The following is a 19,016-nucleotide window of genomic DNA, read 5'->3' as shown; positions in this document are numbered from 1 at the left end:
TGCCTCGTACCACCTCGTATGCACTTTCGTATTGTGACCCTGTGTCGTCGTAGCATTACGTCACCAACAAGCTCTTGTTTCGTGTGTTTTCTGGAACTTTTTTCGTGTTCTCAAATCAGCTCTAAATGGTTCAGAATCACATAACAAACATGTAATTTCATTACTTTTCTTTCTTCCCAGTTTGTCGTCTCCATTAATATCGGCTTGCACGCGGTGGCCTCAGCGTAGAGATAGGGAGCTGGGGGGAGCACAGGGGTTGCTTCTGTTCGTCACGGTTAATGACCATCTGACTTTGGCCTTGAAGTCTTTCACTGGGCAAGTAGAGAGAGATGGAGACAGAGAGTGGAAGAGGGAGGGAGGGAGGGAGCAGACGGGAAGCCCATTCACTACAAGAGGGACAGAGGAGGGGGGAAAAGGAATAACCAGAACACAGGATGGATGGATGGCCGAATGAAGGGAGGGAAGAAAGTGTGTTTGTGTGTGCATGTGTGTGTGTGCTGGAGAGTTTTTGAAAGAGAGGGAGGGTGAGAGTGAGGGATGTGTGCCGCAGGGTTAGTGAAGGATGATAATTCACCGTTAAGCCTCCTAGAAAGACCAGCTGGCCCCTCTGGAGTCAGATGTCAGCCTCCACAGCCAGGACTACTCAGTGTGTGTGTGTTTCTGTGCACGCGTTCACAGCACGCACTCGTGTTTGCGTATACATCTATGTGTACTGTGTGTGTGCGTCTGCGTGCTGTCGTCAGTCACAGCTTTTGACTGCTCGAAGGAAAACACCTGCATGGTGAGCTGTAGATTTTATCAGTCTAAGCTCCATATCTCAGTGAGAGTGGGACTGCTCAGAAGGTACACACACACACAGACACACACACGCATGCACACACACCATCTGCTAGTTAGTTAGGGCTATTGTTGCAAGCCATTTGGGTAGTGTGTAGAGGTTTGGCTTTGTGCTGATCTTGACCATCAGTTGGCCAGCTGGCCCGACTTTGGTTTTCCACTTGGTTGCAACAGAGAACAGATCGGGAGCGAAACCAAACCAAACCAAACTGAACCGCATTTGCTTGTTAGCAAATAAAATTACAGGCAAATTACATAATTTCCTGAAATCTGTAAAATGGTCTGTCGTCCTTAATTCCTAAGGACTGTAAAGCTGTAATATAGCCAGGCTGAGCAGGCCTAAGTTAATATGTGCAAACGACCCCTCCCCTCCCCTTCGCAGTTTCTCTGGATGTAAAAGTTGTGTTTTTCTGCTTTGTTTCTCACTGCCTCCCTCTCCCTGGCTAATCTATACTAGCCAGGTCATGCTGAGTCTGCTGTGCTCCCCATTGAATGGGTTGAATTATTCAGCATCGTAAGCGTGCGTGCGTGTGTGTGTGTCTTTATGTGTGCGTGTATGTGTGCACGCGTAAACACGGGTACAGCTGGCCTGCTGGCTCCTTTAATCAGGGGACGGCCGGTCCGCATGAATGCCTGTATTGTTGGGTCATGTGTATTCAGGGCCGTGGCGTGTGTGATTTTATGTGCATGTGTGTATGTGTGGACGGCTCAACAGGGGTATCGGTGATTACAGCGTTTCTATGTGAAACTGCACGTCAACCGGGCCGCTGGGTCAACAGCTCTAAATCAGCCACTAAGTTGTTTGTCAGGGTCATATGATTTCTGCGTGCGATTGTCCTCGTAAACGAAAGCCCGGTCAAATGGGGTTTAACATGCATGTGGGCATGCATAATGTTTCATTACTATGTTCTGTGTCTTGTGCCTCCAGGTCGAAACGAGCTGATAGCCAGATACATCAAACTCCGAACGGGGAAGACGCGAACAAGGAAACAGGTAATAATGGGAGTGCGCTTTAAATCCAGTCATGCCTGGTGCAGCTACAGTCAGCTATACTCAGTGTTGGGAGTAATGGAATATATGTGTTACGTATTTAAAATGCATAATATGAGTAACTGTGTTCCACTACAGTTACCGTTTAAAAAGGTGGAATTCAGAATACAGTTACTTTGTTGAAATAAAGGGATTAAACAGTGGTCTTTTCCTGTTTCATGCTGGTGGAAACCCAAACAAAAGACGCATTAAGAGGCTCTAATGCCTGTGTCTCGCGGCCCATGTCACCCCTAGTTGCTGCCCGCATAAATGACATGCCGAAATATTTTTAAAAATTATTATTCAAAAAATATTTAATATAAGGGCAACAGGCAGAGTGTTACAAGCATAGCCCTAAAGAATGTAGGTTCATGGGCAGTGTAGTCCGTGCTGCAGGGAGAATGGACTGCCATACCTGTTATTTGTCTGTGAGTGAGGGAGGGAGAAAAAGGTGAGTGGAAAAGTAGTCACCGAGCAGAAACGGGAGCTGGAAGCATGTAAATATAATAATAACCACTGCAGCCAAAAAGAGTGCCTGACGAGCCCAGTTGTAAGTAAGCTATTAACTTGTCACAACAACCAAATTATTATTAATAAAAATAATAATAATACATATCATAGACCTCGATCTATCATCACTGACATGACAGGCATGGAGAATAGGTGTATGGCTATAAAAAAAAAATTCTCACTGTGTTCGTGTTTTCCTCTGAAACAATAAGTTCTGTTGGAGCAGCCTTTCAACGCCTCTCTCTGTCCCTCGCTAGCAAAGTCGACCCAGACAACAAAGTAAAGCTAGTTTTGGGCGATGAACCAGACATAGTAGCCAGAGGTCCCTTTACTACGGTTCGGAGATGCGGACCTGTTTTATATACGCGCGGAATAGTTTTCAATACGAGATCGCTGCAAAAAGTGCAGCCTTACCTAATGTCCACCTACTGTTACTCATTTATATTAAGATTTAAACATCTAGTTAGTGTTGGTATGGTGAGTAACCTTCAGTAATAGTAATAAATCACATTCGTGTAGTTGTAAGAAAAATGATAATATATTAAGTAATCCAAAGTATTCAGAATACATTAATCTCATTGAGTAATGTAACAGAATACGTTAGAAAATACATTTTGGGGCATGAACTCTGTAATCTGTAGTGGAATACATTTTAAAAGTAACCTTCCCAACACTGGCCACGCTGGTTACTGATCCTGATTTTACTTGTATCATTGTTACCTCGAGGTAAAGATGTGTGTGCTTAGTAAAGCTCCGGTAAGTGTGATAGTGCAGCTGGAGCTGTAAGCCAGCATGCGCAAGCTAACCTCTGATGTAACTATAACTGTAGTTTTACTGACGACCAACCATCCTTTTATATTATATACACGTGCATTTTGGACCTGATATTGTTGACTATGGTTATGTTCCATTGATGGATTTTAATTGGAGTATATGTGTATTATGTTATATTGTGTGCCATATATAATGTGTTTATTCTGCAGTTTCATTTCATTTTAACATAACGGTCGTCCAGTCAAATAAACTGTGTTGGAAAGTGTTGTGTTTGTTGTCACAACAACCAAATGTGACATCTTCTCTGTGCTACTAGAAGGGAAACCAGGAACGTATTGTCCGACTAACTGCCTAGCAGCTGCGCTACTGTTACAAGTTGAGCAATGATATAAATACAGGAGAATGATAAATTATACCACCCGTCTGTTTAGAAACACTAACTGGGTGTCTGGATTTTTATTTATTTTTTAATTATTGCATGTCAGTGAAGTGTAATCTTAGTATCTGAGCTCTTGGCCCGTGTTCCCAGGTGTCTTTTTGCTTGCTCAAAAGATGTGCATAGATGGGTCTATTCACTGTTGTCAGGGGAGGTAGGTGTGTGTCTGTGTGTGCGTGTGTGTGCACCCTTCCAGTGTAGCAACAGTCCTTTCATAACCATGGCAACTCACTGTTTGGTTCTTCCACCTCTCCTTCCTACCCTTCAACCCCTCCTTCACTTCGTCCTCTCCTCTCGTCTCCTCTCCTCCAGGTATCCAGTCACATCCAAGTATTGGCCCGAAGAAAATCCAGGGAATTTCAGTCCAAGCTAAAGGTAAGAGACCGCACAGAAACATTTCCAGAAAAATCCTCTGCTGCTCAGGAAGTGTTGCTGTTTTTTCTTTTCCAGTTTGTTTGCTATAAACACAGCTGATTAGTGAGGATTTGCTGTGATGACTACAGTGGATGAACAGAGTGAAAACAGCATCATCCACAGAACTGCAAACAGATTTTTCTACGTTAACACTAAGAATGAAAGAAAAATCACTTTTTAAAATTTGGAGTCTCTGAAGCTGTCCTGAAGAAGCAGTGGGAATCTGTGGCTGGCTGCTTTGCTCTTTGCTTGTTAATGTGACGCTATAGCTGGGAGGACGCCTGTCACGTTGACACCAGTTTCCTAGGTGTATAATTAGGTCTGTTTAGGTTTTTCACTCTCTCTCGTTTCCTCCTCTTCCTGTCATTCTCTTGTATCCATACATTATTTTGTCCTTGTCCTCTTACTCTCTCTCTCTCTCTCTCTCTTTGAGTCTGTTAATCTCATGCCCTTAGTATCTTGTCCTTCTTTGCCCCCTCTTTCCTTTTCTTCCTCACAGTTGGTTGTAATTAACTTTATGTAAGCAACAAGGGAGCGCTTGTTTTCCGAGAAGAGCAGTCGGAATGAGAACAATTGTTTGCTTTCATAAAAGAAACAACAGATGGTTAATTTAAGTTTATAATAAAGGTTATTCAAATTCATATAGATCCTTTTGTTGATGATACACTATATGTTTAGGAAACACATTTGTGCACACACAAAATTGCTCAAGTGTAGTGTAGCACAGTGATATTATGGTATATTAAGGTTACTGATACGGGTAGTGCCCCTTTAGCATGTCTCTAGTGTTGCTTTCTGATTTATTTATTTATTTTTTTACCCCCCTTAACAATTTTCTAATTGGTTACACGTCTAATGACAAAAAGCTTCTAGTGGGGTATAAGTGACGATTGAGAGGAAGTACTTCTTTATGTGTCTATACATTAATTTCAGTTCTTGAATATAATACCTTTTAACCCACAAATAAGTCGGTAATTGTCAACAAAGGAGGTGGAAAGACCTCTTTAACTGTAGACAATCTTACATGAGATCACGCCACTGATGATGCTTGCGAGTTCTTGGGCCGTACATGTTTTATAACAGACAAACATGTGTATGTGTGAGTGCTAATCTCGTCACCACGTGGCTTTCTTGAAGAGCTGCACGCATCTCTTACGTGACTGTGACGTGATTAACTGTGTATATGGATGGCTCTTATGGCCAAAAGGTTGTATGACAGTCTTTGGAGTAAAATGAAGGCTTGATCAGATGATTAGCCGGGCATTAGGTCACAGAGCCCGTCACTAATCCATTAAAATGAATTGACCTGTAGCCCCTGAAGGTTTTAATATTGATTATAGCAGTGCCTGTAGTTCTCTCAGGATCACTTTAGCCAAAATAGGATTGTTATTCCATTTCCACTAATTTATACATGGAAGGCCTGAGGCCTTTTAGGTCCCCCCTAACAGCACCTAGAAGCCACCTGTGAGATTGATTAGGACAGAAATGGCAGGAAATGGGTTGCAAAGTAGCTTGTAGGGCAGGCAGCAACTGTATGCAGGTATCATTACACATGCAAGATTTCCCAATTGGTTGTGAAGATGGTTATCAGCTTAGCCGTCAGCGTACGTGGGCAGGGATTGAGATCGACTGAGCTACTGGTACTGCTGGCTAGGGATGGGTATTGATAAGATTTTCACGATTCCGATTCCATTTTCGATTCTGTTTAACGATTCGATTCTTTATCGATTCTCTTATCGATTCTTTTTAAAAAAGGAGAACACTGATGTCGAATAGCTTAGAACTTTGTTTTGTATCTTCTCTTTGAACAAGATAGAAATTTAGGAGTAACATGGCCTTACAAACCCAACAGTGAGATCTTAAGAGATCCAGCCTATGGCTCTTCCGTGGGGTGTCACAGAGTCCCCAGGAAAAAAAATTGTAAATGTAAAATAATAAAATAAATATTCTTGTGTAGCAATAACAAAGTATAACATAAATTATTCTGTAGCAATTACACAAGAATATCCAGTAATGTCCCTGCCTACAATTAAACACATTCACTTACTGAAAATCGGGGCATCTGCTGTGGCAAATGGGTTCAAGCCTTTGACCACAAACTTAGTCACTGCTCGGTGACATTCGTCTATCCTGGCCTGAAAGGAGACGCTACCGGTAAACTGCAGCGACAACTGCCAGCATCTGAGCCAGACTCTGTCTGTCTCTCTCATCATGGTCACCTAAATGCACAGTAATGGCAGGTTTTGTAATAAGGCAGATCGCACTAACATAATATGCACTGTTAGTTGATTATTTACCTGCCGCATTAACGGGAGAGGACGTGCAAACGTTACCGCTGCTGCTGGGTTGAGATTCACGAGTCCGGAGCGGAATTAAAAACACGACATTCATTTAAGGTCATCGCGTGTTTTGTGAGCAAATGCTTTTGCATATTCGTAGTGTTTCCTCCCTTAAATGAAATATCTACTTTGCAAGTATTGCAAGTTGCCCTGTTGTCATCCGTTCTCGTAAAGTATAACCAAACTTTTTAGCGTTTGAGCCGCTTAGGCGCCGTGTTTCCTGCCAGGTAAATGATGCTCCACAACGTGGTGACGTCATTCAGGGCGACTGGAATCGATGAGGGAATCGTTTGCAAAAATGGCAAACAATTCCAAGGAATTGAAACAGTGGGAACCGGTTCTCAACAAGAACCGGTTTTCGATACCCATCCCTACTGCTGGCTGAGCTTGATCTTTTGTTCTGCCAAAACTAATGCTCCGGTGAGTTTCGGTGGAGTTTGTCCTCTTTGCCACCCTCTGTGCGTAACACTTGACCATTTAGAAAACCGAAATATTGTAGAAAAGTGGGAAGAATGGGGAAAGTGTGAGCTCAGTGTAGATCACATCCCAGACCATGAGACCATTCAAGATACAAGATCATCAGATCGTCCATGCCTAGTGTGTCTGCTGTCCGAGTAACATTTGCTGCCTCGCAGTTTTAATACATTTTCTGATCATCTATTAAAAATCAAACTACGTATGCGACTCTTTGTGTGGATTTCACAATACTTCCTCATTCAACAGGAACAGGATCATTGGTGATTTTGAAGGAATGAGTTGAGGTCAAGGTGGTTATCATACCCATATGGCTCCTGGTATTTAATATGAAAATCCAGCATGATTCCCATTTCAGTGCCTCCTATAATGTTATTACCTCCCCTAGGAGGAGAGATTTCTCTCAGTGCCAATTAACTTGAGTGAAGCAGCCAATTAGTGATTCTCCAGCTATGGCAGTGGCTCTAATTCCATTTCTTTCAGCTGTTTCATAAGTTTCATGCTGCCTTTTTGTTCACGTTATAAATAAGCCCACACCATCAAGCTTATAAATCTGCTATATGTTATCGTTTGCCCCGAGGCAGCAGCTCTGATCAGCAATGTTCACCGCGCCGTCTGAAGCACATTCAGCTCTGCTGTACACTTTGTGCTCGCCGCTCACCACTCATGTCGCCATGATTTTCCCTCGAGGCCACAAGCAACATCACCACACCCAAATGACACGCACAAAAAGACAAAGCCCTGTCCCCTGAATCGCTCTGAAACGTCACAGGGACAGTTTTTTACAAAGCAAGAGATTTAGATACGAAAGAATGTAGTCTGACCCTGATAAGGGTGTAAAAGAAGCTCCTGTAATTGTTCGCTTGGAGCTACACGGTGTTTTGTTGGCAAATGAGCTGCTCCATGTTGGGCAGTTTACTTAAATTGCTGTACGTTAATTTGTGCAATCAAAAAGTAGCAGGAAAGTAGCAGCCTGATCACATCCAGTCACACAGGGACAGTGTTTTCCCCTCAAGCTTTAATATTTAAGATTCCATTAGTCAAGACAATTCAGATTCTTCTTCTCAATTTCATGAATTTTCCGGCTTTTTATGACTCACTGCTGATCTGCACAAGCTGCACGGTAATGACAATGTTCAGAGGAATGACGATGTTAATGAGTGTGTGGTGTTTGTTTACATGCAGGACCAGAATGCCAAGGAGAAGGCTCTGCAGAGCATCTCCTCCATGTCCTCTGCTCAGATCGTCTCAGCCACGGCCATACACAGCAAGCTGCTGCCTGGGATAGTCCGTGCCAGCTTCCCTGCTAATGCACAGGTAATACTTGCGCACACACGTGCATACATACATGCATAGATACACAGATGTGCTGTATTTATTCTCTGTGAATAAATACAGGGAGTAAGGGATGAATAGAAATAAAGCAATCTGAAGTGGCAGTGCACAAAAAACATGCAGAGATTGCATTGCATGCATGGTTTGCATTCTCAGTCCAGTGTATTAATGTGCATGTGTGTACTTTCAGCTGTGGCAGGGGATGATTCCTGGAGGACAGTCCAGCTCCACCGCAGAAGAGTGAGTCGCAGTCACCTTACACGTTCTCATCCAACTTTACATGTTTTCTCTTTTGTCCATGCTTGCACAACTGCAAACTATCATGCATATTATGCCCTTTTGTAGTAAAATAAAATAACAGCGACTGGTCTGCAGGTGTGGGATAGGATTTGAGAAATAACTTGAGATCAATTCACGACTTTATGGAAAGATTGCGATGATTTGAAAGTAAAATCTGTCGATAAAGTTAAGAATTCACAAGCAAACACTTGGGAGATTTTCGTTTTTAAGTCAAGGAACTTGATAAGCTGTCAGTTCTCCCAAATCAGCGTATTGTTTTCTTCTAAATAGGCCCAATTTACAGCACCGTGAAACCGGGATGCTTCTGATAGTATGCTCAATGTGGTAATTTACAGGTCATTCTAAAATCACGGGTAATTTCTTATGGCTTAATCCGATTGCTAAGAAGGCTAAAATTTGATTAGTTCATCCACTGGAGGCATAACACATGTCAAGCACCAGCAGCAGCACTGGTGTGAAGAGGTTGTTACACCTTTGCAAAGTAACACAATATAGTTCGTTGACCAAGAGAAAAAAAGACCTTTTTTTTCCCCCAAAATCTATGAGATGTCTTCTAGATTTGTAATTTTTTAAATCTTAAACTGCTCTGTAATTTCCATTTTCACCTACAGTGGCCATACTAACCACTAACTGTACTAAACACAGTGAAACATGCACTTTGTTTCATTTAAGTGAACTTGTAAACCCTCACATCAGGAGTTTTTCACTCCTCTGGCTGTAGACATTATTACTGAGTACTCGCTATGTTTTTGAAATGTCAGAGAGGGTTCATCCCATTTACTACTAAGTGCTTTTTGAAATATGACAAGCCAGAACTCAAACACACAAAGATTTCTCAGTGTTGTCAGTCTGGATTTGGCTTAAAGTTATTGATGCATTTTTTTTGCAGCAGACAGAATCATAACAAGAGTCTCGCAGACACATCCAGATGCATGCAATCAGAATAAATAAATGGATGTTTAAACAAGGTGGCAATTCAGAAGTCATAAATCTGATTAGTTTGCAGGAGTGACACCTGGAATCTTCCAATTCCTTAGAAAATAACGGTACATTTTATTTCCAACATGTTTAAGCTGGTTTCTTGGCCTAGTTTCTGTTCACATGGCTAGCTGCACCAAGTTCAAACCCCCTTTTCATTTCATCACCTGCTACTCTTACGTGCCCGTGAGATGATGATAATGGTTGGAAATAGGGCTGGTATAGCTTTTACTGAACTCGGAGCTGCTCTTGATCTCTGTGCTTCTACTACTGTTCATACAAGACGCACAGCAGACTTCCTCGCTGTATAATGTAAGTACAGTGACAATGCTTCCTTTCTGCTTCTGTCTCTGTTTCTCTCAGCATCAAGCCTTTCTCTCAGCAAGCCTACTCTGTGCAGACAGCAGGGACCACCACGATCTCAGGTGAGACGGACCACAGTGCAATTATCTTCATTTTTTAAAGCGGACTCGCAGTCCTGTCTCCTGCCATTTAGACCGCTGCCTCACTACAGGATGGTTTTTGAATCTGTCTGAACACCTGGGTCTCCAGCACTCCCGCTTTTGTATCGTGAAGAGATCGTGAGAGGGAAAAGGTGTCGATCTGACTTTTCTTACGTCATCTGTACTAAAAGTTTGTGTTGCTTTTTCTAGAAGCAGCTTTGAAAATATCAGGTGGAAAGTGCAATTCCTGGGAAAATTGCACTTTGATTGCTTGGCATAGCTTTTGCAGCTTGCGTGCAGCTGCTGAGCCTGTCTGTTTACTGCCTGAAAATGCTCATAATTTTAATCTTGGAGCCATATACCCTTTAATACAAGGGGTAGCAGGATAGCAAGCAGCGTTCATTTGGTCCTGTCAACTTAAAAACTCTGTGTAACCTCAGAAAACCATTATCATTAATGACCTCCATTGCCGCTGAGTGAACTCCAGTGTTGAGGACATTAGTGTGCAGCTCGTGCTCACACATTGACTATTACTGCAAAAAGTCAACTTATACATCTGCCATTAAACAGCTGGCAAGCTATCCAGATAGAAATATCCCTCGGATATGATTTTGCTGCCGATAATGTTAGCAAGTAAGACAACTATACCCAGCGACGTGTCCATAATGTAGTGCTGCTCACACCGAAGTTGGTTCCTCTTGTTACAACCTTTTTCCAGAGGAGCTGCTTTGAGTCTACAGTCTGGAATCTACTTTATGAACCACATCAGACGACATTATTAGTTCGACTGGCTGCATCAAAGAATAGATCCAATTTTGTGATGATACGAGCCAGGCCTGTATGCTACTTTGAGAACAAGCCTGGGATACCTGTGACCTAAAAGAAATGGTAAATGGACTGTACTTGTTTTCTATTCAATTTAAGCTCTTGGTGTTTTTCTACTCCAAGCCTCATTCACACACACATTTACATAAGTGCTTTTTCTTTGCCTAACTGAAAAAAAGATGCATCAGGAGAACTCGGGGTTCAGTATCTCGCCCGAGGATACTTGACATGCAGGTGTCAGAGGAGCCAGGGATCGAACCACTTTTCCAATTAGTAGACAAACCACTCTACCTCCTGAGCCGCAGCCATCCACAAAAACTGCTTAGTATAAAGAAGAAACCCTTTAAGGTGACAGGAAGAAGTGAACTCCCAGAGGAGAGTGAGAGTCCACGTAAGGGTGAAGCTGGAGGCCACACTCGACCACAAGAGATATGTGGCGAGGAATGAACAACGTCACTGAGGTTAACATGACAGACAAGCAGCGCACAGCCAGTTTCTTCAGCAAGTTTAGGTTTAGTGTGGCCTCGCTTCACCATCGCTACACCACTGACTCACCAGACTGATGGTACCAACTGAGAAAGTTGGAGGTGGTCTCATTTTTAATATTTTTATTAAATATATTACCTAATTTTTATATTACGATCCTATCAAACAATGAAAAACTAATGAAATGACAAAAGTTAGTTTTATTGGCTGACCTGTTGATTGCACACACCTTGTTAGCTTTGCTGTTTCAGAGTGGAAAACAACCTCAGCTGCGTGGCCTGTCCTCTCAAATGTGGAACAGGGCACCCAAACTAACGAGTTCCTTAGTGCGTGCTTGACTTGAAAAAGTTAAAATTTGACAGTTTGTCCGAAAATTAGGTAACCACGGCCACTGGAAATGCCCCAAAACATCTCTAATCTTTTATCCACTCATGCCAAATCAGAAAAAGACTGAGCCAGAACTGAGCCAGCCACGTGACTGACCACAGATGAGGTCAACAAAAGTTACGTTTCATGAATTTAAGAAGGCGCCGCGTCACTTGGCTCACCCGGCACTGCTGAGCTTCCTCTCTTCAGAGTGATGATGGGGTGTGCTAGTTACAATAGCATGAAACTAAGTGACGAGAGTGGCGAGGTTTTTGAAAATGGAGCGAGTGAGTTTTGAGGCAGCAACCGGGGGTCTCGCTGTGGCCCCTGCATTGTTACCCCTTTACATATACTTTGTTAACCGCTTTTTAGTGCCTCGCCTTTACCTCAGCCGGCTTTTGTCCTCGCGCCTCCAGTAATGGCTTAAAGTTTTACACGTTTGCATTACTGCTAACCCCGTTAAAAAGCATGACTGAACATGTTGCAGTGGTGAAGTGGGATTAAATGGTGTGTGTGTGTGTTCAAGGCTATGAACCTCCCAGTGCAGCCCAAACGCACCGAGAGCCGGCATGGCAGGGTCGCTCCATCGGCACCACCAAACTACGACTGGTGGAGTTTTCATCTTTCCTGGAGACACAGAGGGACCAGGAGGCAGTGAGTTACTCCGCACACATTCACACATATCCAGCACCAGACTACAATAAGCACTCCCTATTGTCCCATAAACAGAGATGACAGATAACCCCACAGCAGAGAACAGCGTTAAAGCCCTTTGTGTGTCGCCTAGTATGAATAACCTTTGTAAAGCTCTATCTCTCTGTCTGCTCAGTCTATCTGTCATCCTGCCACGCTGCGTACTCACTGCCATTTTTCTACCTTGGGCTCATAGACAGCTGGCATTCATCTTGCTTTTTGTTTGCTTAGTGGGAAAAAAACTGTTGTACAGTGACTTTGAAATAGGTTCTATTGTCAAACGGCATCATTTACGTTAGTGGGAATAAATGGAGTCCTTAAATGTAGATCCATCCCACTGAAGTCACATTTAACATGCAGATTTATCAGTAGGCAAAGACAAAGTTGGGTAAAAATGCAGAAAATTATGTATTTTTTTTTAACCAACCAGACTAGCAGATCTTTCTATTAAGTTTTTTGCCCTCTGTGATCTGTATAGCTGGCCAATATTGCATTAAACTGTATGATTTATTGTGCTGCAAAGCCAAACAAACCCACACCCTGTCTAAAAAAAAAAAGCAGGTCAGAGAACAGCCCAGTAAAGTTGCCGTGGTCCTGTTCTGAAACTGGTCAGTGGGAGTAAGTCAGTAAAACCTCTATTTGAGCTCAGAAATAGAAATTTGAAGTTTGCTTTCAACATAAGCGTATTAATCAGCAGCTTACATGGATACTGAGATTACAGTTGAATTATTAGCAGTTTATCCCTCAGTTTAATTTTGTAGTTTTAGCCATAACTTCTAGCAGCTATGCTTGCATTCAGTTTGTTATAATTGATAAAACCTGACTTAAATTTAACGATTAAATGATAACGACACATTTAGGACAAAGACAGTTTTTGCAGCTTTGCCTCTGCAGCGACTGCAGCATTTGACTTTAAATCAAACAACGAAGATCTGACTGAAGTGCTTTCAGCTTTAATTCAGGGGAACAAAATTTGCATTAACTGTTGAGGAATTACAACCATTTATACACAATCCTGTTTTCAGAGGCTCAAAGGTAATATGAGGATTTTTTCACTGCTTGGATGAAAGTCATTTGCAGTCTGCTGAAGTGGAGAACCCATAGACACCATCAAGTGTTTCCTCCCTTGAGATGCTCTGCTAGACCTTTACTGCAGCCTCCTTCAGTGGCGGCTTGTTTGGGTGTTTTCTCTGCCTTTAGTTTTGTATTCAGTAATTGAACAACGTGATCTGCTGAGTTGAGATCAGAGCTGGTGATAGAAACAATTCTGGGGTTTTTTTGGGTCCTCGGGGGGAGAGAATAGCTTGTCTCTTGGTTGCAGACCTTGACAACCTCGATGAACGGTAGCGTCTCAATTCATGCTGAGAGTGTTCTTGACTGTGTTTCATGTCGATAAGTTGTTTTTCTAAACCATGGAGATAACTCGTTGCACTTTGAATGACTTCTGTGGTCTTGTTGGATTTTGGTTGTGCTGTGATGACGTGCAGTCTTTCTTTTAACAATGCACCAGATTGCTGATCTAACTTTATATTTTTCTGTTTCTCTGTTAGGTTCAAAATTACAGTGAAAAGTTATAGCAGGATCCTAGAAGTAACTTTAGGCGTAGCCAGTGTGTTTATCTCCACATTTCTGGCCTCCGTCTGATTCAAACGTTTCTCTCTTCTCAGTACAACAAGCACCTTTTTGTGCACATCAGCCAGAGCAGCCTGAGCTACAGCGATCCGCTGCTGGAGTGTGTGGACATCCGGCAAATCTACGACAAGTTCCCCGAGAAGAAGGGAGGTCTGAAGGAGCTGTTTGATAAGGGCCCACAAAACGCCTTCTACCTGATCAAATTCTGGGTAAGCAGACAAACTTTTAATCAGTTTCCTGTTTACTTGAGTTTTTTTCCCAGTACCTGTCAAATATCTTAAAAATATTTCTGGACTAAGGTTAATGTTTTTTCCTTTTTGCGCCTGAAAATGCTTTGGACGTCACCGAGTAGGGTCAGCAAGAACCGCATTCCATGCACCTCTGCCCCCACCCAGGGAAAGTTCCCTTATTTTTCTACGCAGCACAGTGTGTGTGTGTGTGTGTGAGTTCCATCTGTCCACCTGGAATATGGAGGTGGTGGGTTGATGAAAGCGCAGATGCTTTGTTTGAACACCTGCTCACCTCCAGACTCACAGGTAGCTGTTTTCACCTGTGTGTGTGTGTGTGTGCTGACTTTACTGTCCTTTCTCAGAACTCCTCTGTACCATAGGACTTCCAAAAATCCGACTCTCAAACTAATAATTTATAGCCTCTACGAAAAAAAGTCAGTAACAAAAAGCCCCAGTAAGATGACAATAATTGGATCTAAGTGGGCGCCTATGACGTTATTTTTGTGCCACTATTCTGAGCGCAAAAAAAAGTTTGCAGGTGCAAGTGTTGTATTTTAAGGAGAAATTTATTTTGAGCGAAGAAAAGCTGAATTTGAGTGAACAAAATTCATTGCTGCGTGCAAAAAATGTACTTCAGTGTTTGCTATTATCCATACAAACGCACAATAGCAGCCCCTCTCTCTCAGTTTTTGCATTTGCGCTCGCTCGCAATGTGTTGCTCGCGCTCTCAACATTTCTGCCCGTGCGCGCTCAACTCTTTCTCTACACCGTTATATTTGTGCCACAAAACCAGCCAATCACAGACTTGGATGCAAAAAAATCTGATTGGCTGTTCTGGTCTCCAATCAGCTCGAAATGACGAAATGCAATATCCCAGAATCCATTTCGTCCAAAACTCAAACGAGGCAGAGGCGGAGGAACACAGAGTGGTGGAGTTTGAAATATTACTCTTTTTGGTTCATAAAATAAACTTTTAAGATATTTTCATGCGAGAATGGTGCTGTGTAAACTTCAAATATCTGCTCAATTTATCAAGACATCACATATTTGCATAAGTGCTCTAACGTTTTCGGAGATGCCTGTTACCCACCAGCTGACCACATAGCTGGACTGGAACCGGCCCCGGTGAGCCGATGATGATTTTTCATTTTTATATTTGTTTGTTTTTGTAACAGTATAAAAAATGAAAGGTGGTGGATTAGCCAATTGGTCATGATCAACTCTGGGCTGGACCAATTACAATACATCCGTATTGAGGGGAAAAGGAACGCAATTAGTCCCGGACTTCAGCTAGAATGAAAAAAAAGACACAAAGCTGGAGTTATTCTGTCTTTACGCTGTCAGCTGCCTCTTCTTCTCTCATCCTCTCCCCCCTCTCTCTCCTGTTGCTACTTCAATCATGAAACTGATCAATGATCAGCTGATCGTCTCTCTTGTTTGTTTATCTCCCACTTTGCGCCAGAAACAGGAAACCAGCAGATGTTGTGCTAAACAACAACAGCAGCACGTTCAGGCTTGATAATCTGTTGTTATAATTTATTTAAAATTACAGCCAATCAGATTTTTTTGCATCCAAGTCTGTGGCTGGGTGGTTTTGTGGCACAAATATAACGGTGTAGAGAAAGAGTTGAGCGTGCACGGGCAGAAATGTTGAGAGCGCGAGCAACACATTGCGAGCGAGCGCAAATACAAAAACTGAGCGAGAGGGGCTGCTATTGTGCGTTTGTATGGATAATAGCAAACACTGAAATACATTTTTTGCACGCAGCAATGAATTTTGTTCACTCAAATTCAGCTTTTCTTCGCTCAAAATAAATTTCTCCTCAAAATACAACGATTCCACCTGCAAACTTTTTTTTACGTGCGCTCAGAATAGTGGCACAAAAATAACGCCATAGGCGGACGCTTTCAGCTATTGTGTTCCTGTTTTTTGGAACAAGCTACTCTCTTCTCAGTTACATGTGTGCATACATTCAACAACACACCCCAAACCTTTTTATTTACACAGATCTTCACTTAATAGGCGTTGGCGTTGTTTTGTTTTGCAGCTTTGACTGCCTTAAGGCATTGCAAACGTACACAGGTTTTTATGTCTCTATCTTCTGCGTCAGGTGGATTGAGTTTACATGTAATGAAATGTGATCTATAGATAAAAACGTTATTGTCATTTGCAATATGAATTAAATGTGTGTATAGGTGTAGTAAGTAATTTTTCTTAGAATCATCTCAGATGAATGGGTCAATTAAAGTAATTGGATTTGGTGATTGACAAACTGAGCTGTTGGATGCTTTCAGTGTTCACTGTGGAAAAACATACTGGCTTTTATCTTCATGTTTTCAGACAGTACTTCAGTCTGATGATGCTATGTCATAGTTATTATGCTGTAGCATTGTAGCCTTTGAGTTTGAGATGTTCTGTGACCGTGTGGCTACATTGTATTGTTAGTCGCTAATCAGAGTAGCTAAAATCCTTGCCTTGAGAAGTAAAATAAAGTGGATATTGTGTAATTCTTTTTAACCACAAGCATTTCGAGTTGGATATCGGATGTTGTCACAGCCCTAATTGGTAAGCAAGTTAGCTTAGTAGGAGTCACACTGATTTGCTAGCTAGATGAGCTCATGTTACAGCAGATGATCTATTCTCGACACCTTTTCCTCTTTTCGTCATTGTCATAAATGTAATTCTAAAACGACACCATCCTCTGTGCATGTGTTACACTTGCACTGCTTCAACATGAGCAGAAATCCAAGGCTTCCTGTTAGTTGCAGCTGCTAAGCTCCATGACTGGAGAATTCCTGTTCTGGGGTGGGGCTGGTCAACCGACAAAATCACTGTGAGGTGAGGAGGTTGTTGGACAGTAGAAATAATCCAGGAGAGGACAGGAGCCTGCAGGCTTGTGAAGTGGTGAGGTGTGCTTGCAGCATGCGAACAAATAAAGAGTGTGTGTGTGTGTGTGTCATGTAGAGAGCCTTCCCTTGAATTTAATTAAAAAGCTCTCAGATCTACCACAATGGAGTGTGTTTCTGATAATCTGCAGCTTTAATAGAGCACGGTTTGATGTTTGTGTGCACGTGAATGGATGTAAATGTAAGTGAGTAAGCATATGGTGTTTGTGTTTGTGTGTTCTCTGAGCCCCAAGACGCACGGTGCTCCTCAGTGGACTCATTACAAACAGTACAAACCCTTCCTCGCTCCTCCCTGCCTGCAATCCAGGTGCAGCGTGTTCTCTCTGCTCTGATTAAACATTTTTCTGCTTCAACTTCGGTCGCACAAAGTTGTATAAGAAAATGTTTCTTTCTTCTGTTTCTCCCCTGTACCTGTCTCTTTCCTGTCTCATAAAACACCTGCATAAAGGTTTGGTTCAAATAAAAAACAAACAAATGTGGATGTTATAAAGGTCAATCAACACATTTTACAACAATACATTTTTTCTTCTTCTAAAGATTACACAACAAATTGCATTTTAACTGTTTTATGAGGTGATTAAGGAGATAAACATGCATATGCAAGGTTTCAGAACATTTTAGTGCCCAATTAAAACAGCACTCTGCACTGATGGATGGAGGAAGAGTATCGGAGATGATTCTTTTACTTCATGTACTGAAAAATAAGGTTGCACATTGCATTTTCATGTCAGTTTCAGCATCATAATCATGGATCTGCTCGTCCTCTGGAGACCTTTTATGGTGCAGTACCAGCAGAGGGCACTGTCGGAAAACTTTAGCTTCAGAAAAGCAACAGGACTAAACGTGCTTGTTTTCTGTGACCTGATGTTTGCGTTGTTGTCTTTGCTCTGTGGTTTCCAGGCGGACCTGAATTATAACGTGCAGGACGACCCCGCAGCCTTCTACGGTGTGACCAGCCAGTACGAGAGCTCGGAGAACATGACAATCACCTGCTCCACCAAGGTCTGCTCCTTTGGCAAGCAGGTGGTTGAGAAGGTTGAGGTGAGGACTGAGGATAACTGCTAAATAGAAACATGTTGGGTTTATTCACACAGCAGGTGATTTCTGCATTCAGACTGAAAAAATATTGATACTTGCAATCTTTAATTAATGTTTTAAATGTCCTGTAACTCCCTATGTGGGCTTTAAAACCACCACATCCTTCATTTTCTTCACCTTAAGCCCTCGATGGCATCAAATAATCCCTTGTGACACTAGCAAAAATGATTATGTCAGGCCTGACAGTTTTCCACAGCTGCACATAATGTTACACAACCATTTTCAAAGGCTGAGTTTTTCACTAGAAAGCTGCTTTTGATGTGTAAAACTGATGGAGGTGCCTTTCATTGGTGCGTTGTGTAATATTATCTGGCTAAAGCATCTTCCTTTGCTTCCCCCTCTCTCACAGACGGAGTATGCGAGGTTTGAAAACGGGCGTTTTGTCTACAGAATCAGTCGTTCGCCGATGTGCGAATACATGATCAACTTCATCCACAAGCTTAAACACCTGCCGGAGAAATACATGATGAACAGTGTGCTGGAGAACTTCACTATTTTGCTGGTGAGGGCAGAGACTGCGTCTCTCTGTGTGCTGTACTGTTTATGTTATGCAAATATATATTTACCACCTTCCTTCTCTCGATGGGTGAAAATGTTACACTAATGCAGTTAATCTAAGTCTGGGACGTCTCTTCCGCTTTTCTTCATTCTCTGTTATATCGTTACTGTTATCATGGCGATTGCTTATATTAAACATGAAGCTTCAAATAATGAGGTCAACATAAGTACAGGTAATCCCCATGAGATAAAAGCTCCGGTTTCATCCTGTCTAAAAACTGAGTTTTTAAACTCTTAGACCTCTGTGATGTCAGAGTCATAGAAGCTAATTATTAATATCCTTAATATGATCATCTCACACTGACAGCCAATCAGTAGAAAGCTGGATTACAGAGAGGGAGATTTTAAAGGG

At 42.2% G+C, this 19,016-nt stretch overlaps 1 protein-coding gene across 1 annotated transcript in view; it reads left to right on the top strand.

Moving 5' to 3' along the window:
* The window catches only part of tead1a (TEA domain family member 1a), a 48,108-nt gene that overhangs the window by 23,033 nt on the left and 6,059 nt on the right, over positions 1–19,016 (top strand). The window contains exons 3-11 of the mRNA XM_084936294.1: positions 1,766–1,830; positions 3,899–3,961; positions 7,999–8,130; positions 8,339–8,388; positions 9,790–9,851; positions 12,073–12,200; positions 13,907–14,080; positions 17,909–18,049; positions 18,456–18,608. Of these exons, the coding sequence (XP_084792420.1) occupies positions 1,766–1,830; positions 3,899–3,961; positions 7,999–8,130; positions 8,339–8,388; positions 9,790–9,851; positions 12,073–12,200; positions 13,907–14,080; positions 17,909–18,049; positions 18,456–18,608 (968 nt within the window). The remainder of the gene's footprint in view (positions 1–1,765; positions 1,831–3,898; positions 3,962–7,998; positions 8,131–8,338; positions 8,389–9,789; positions 9,852–12,072; positions 12,201–13,906; positions 14,081–17,908; positions 18,050–18,455; positions 18,609–19,016) is intronic.

Source organism: Perissodus microlepis, chromosome 7 (assembly GCF_051167445.1).
Source record: "Perissodus microlepis isolate ML-2025 ecotype Zambia chromosome 7, ASM5116744v1, whole genome shotgun sequence".
In the NCBI taxonomy this organism is placed as follows: Eukaryota; Metazoa; Chordata; class Actinopteri; order Cichliformes; family Cichlidae; genus Perissodus; species Perissodus microlepis.
The sequence above is the reverse complement of the archived record's forward strand: the minus strand, read 5'-3'. Positions and strand labels throughout refer to the sequence as shown.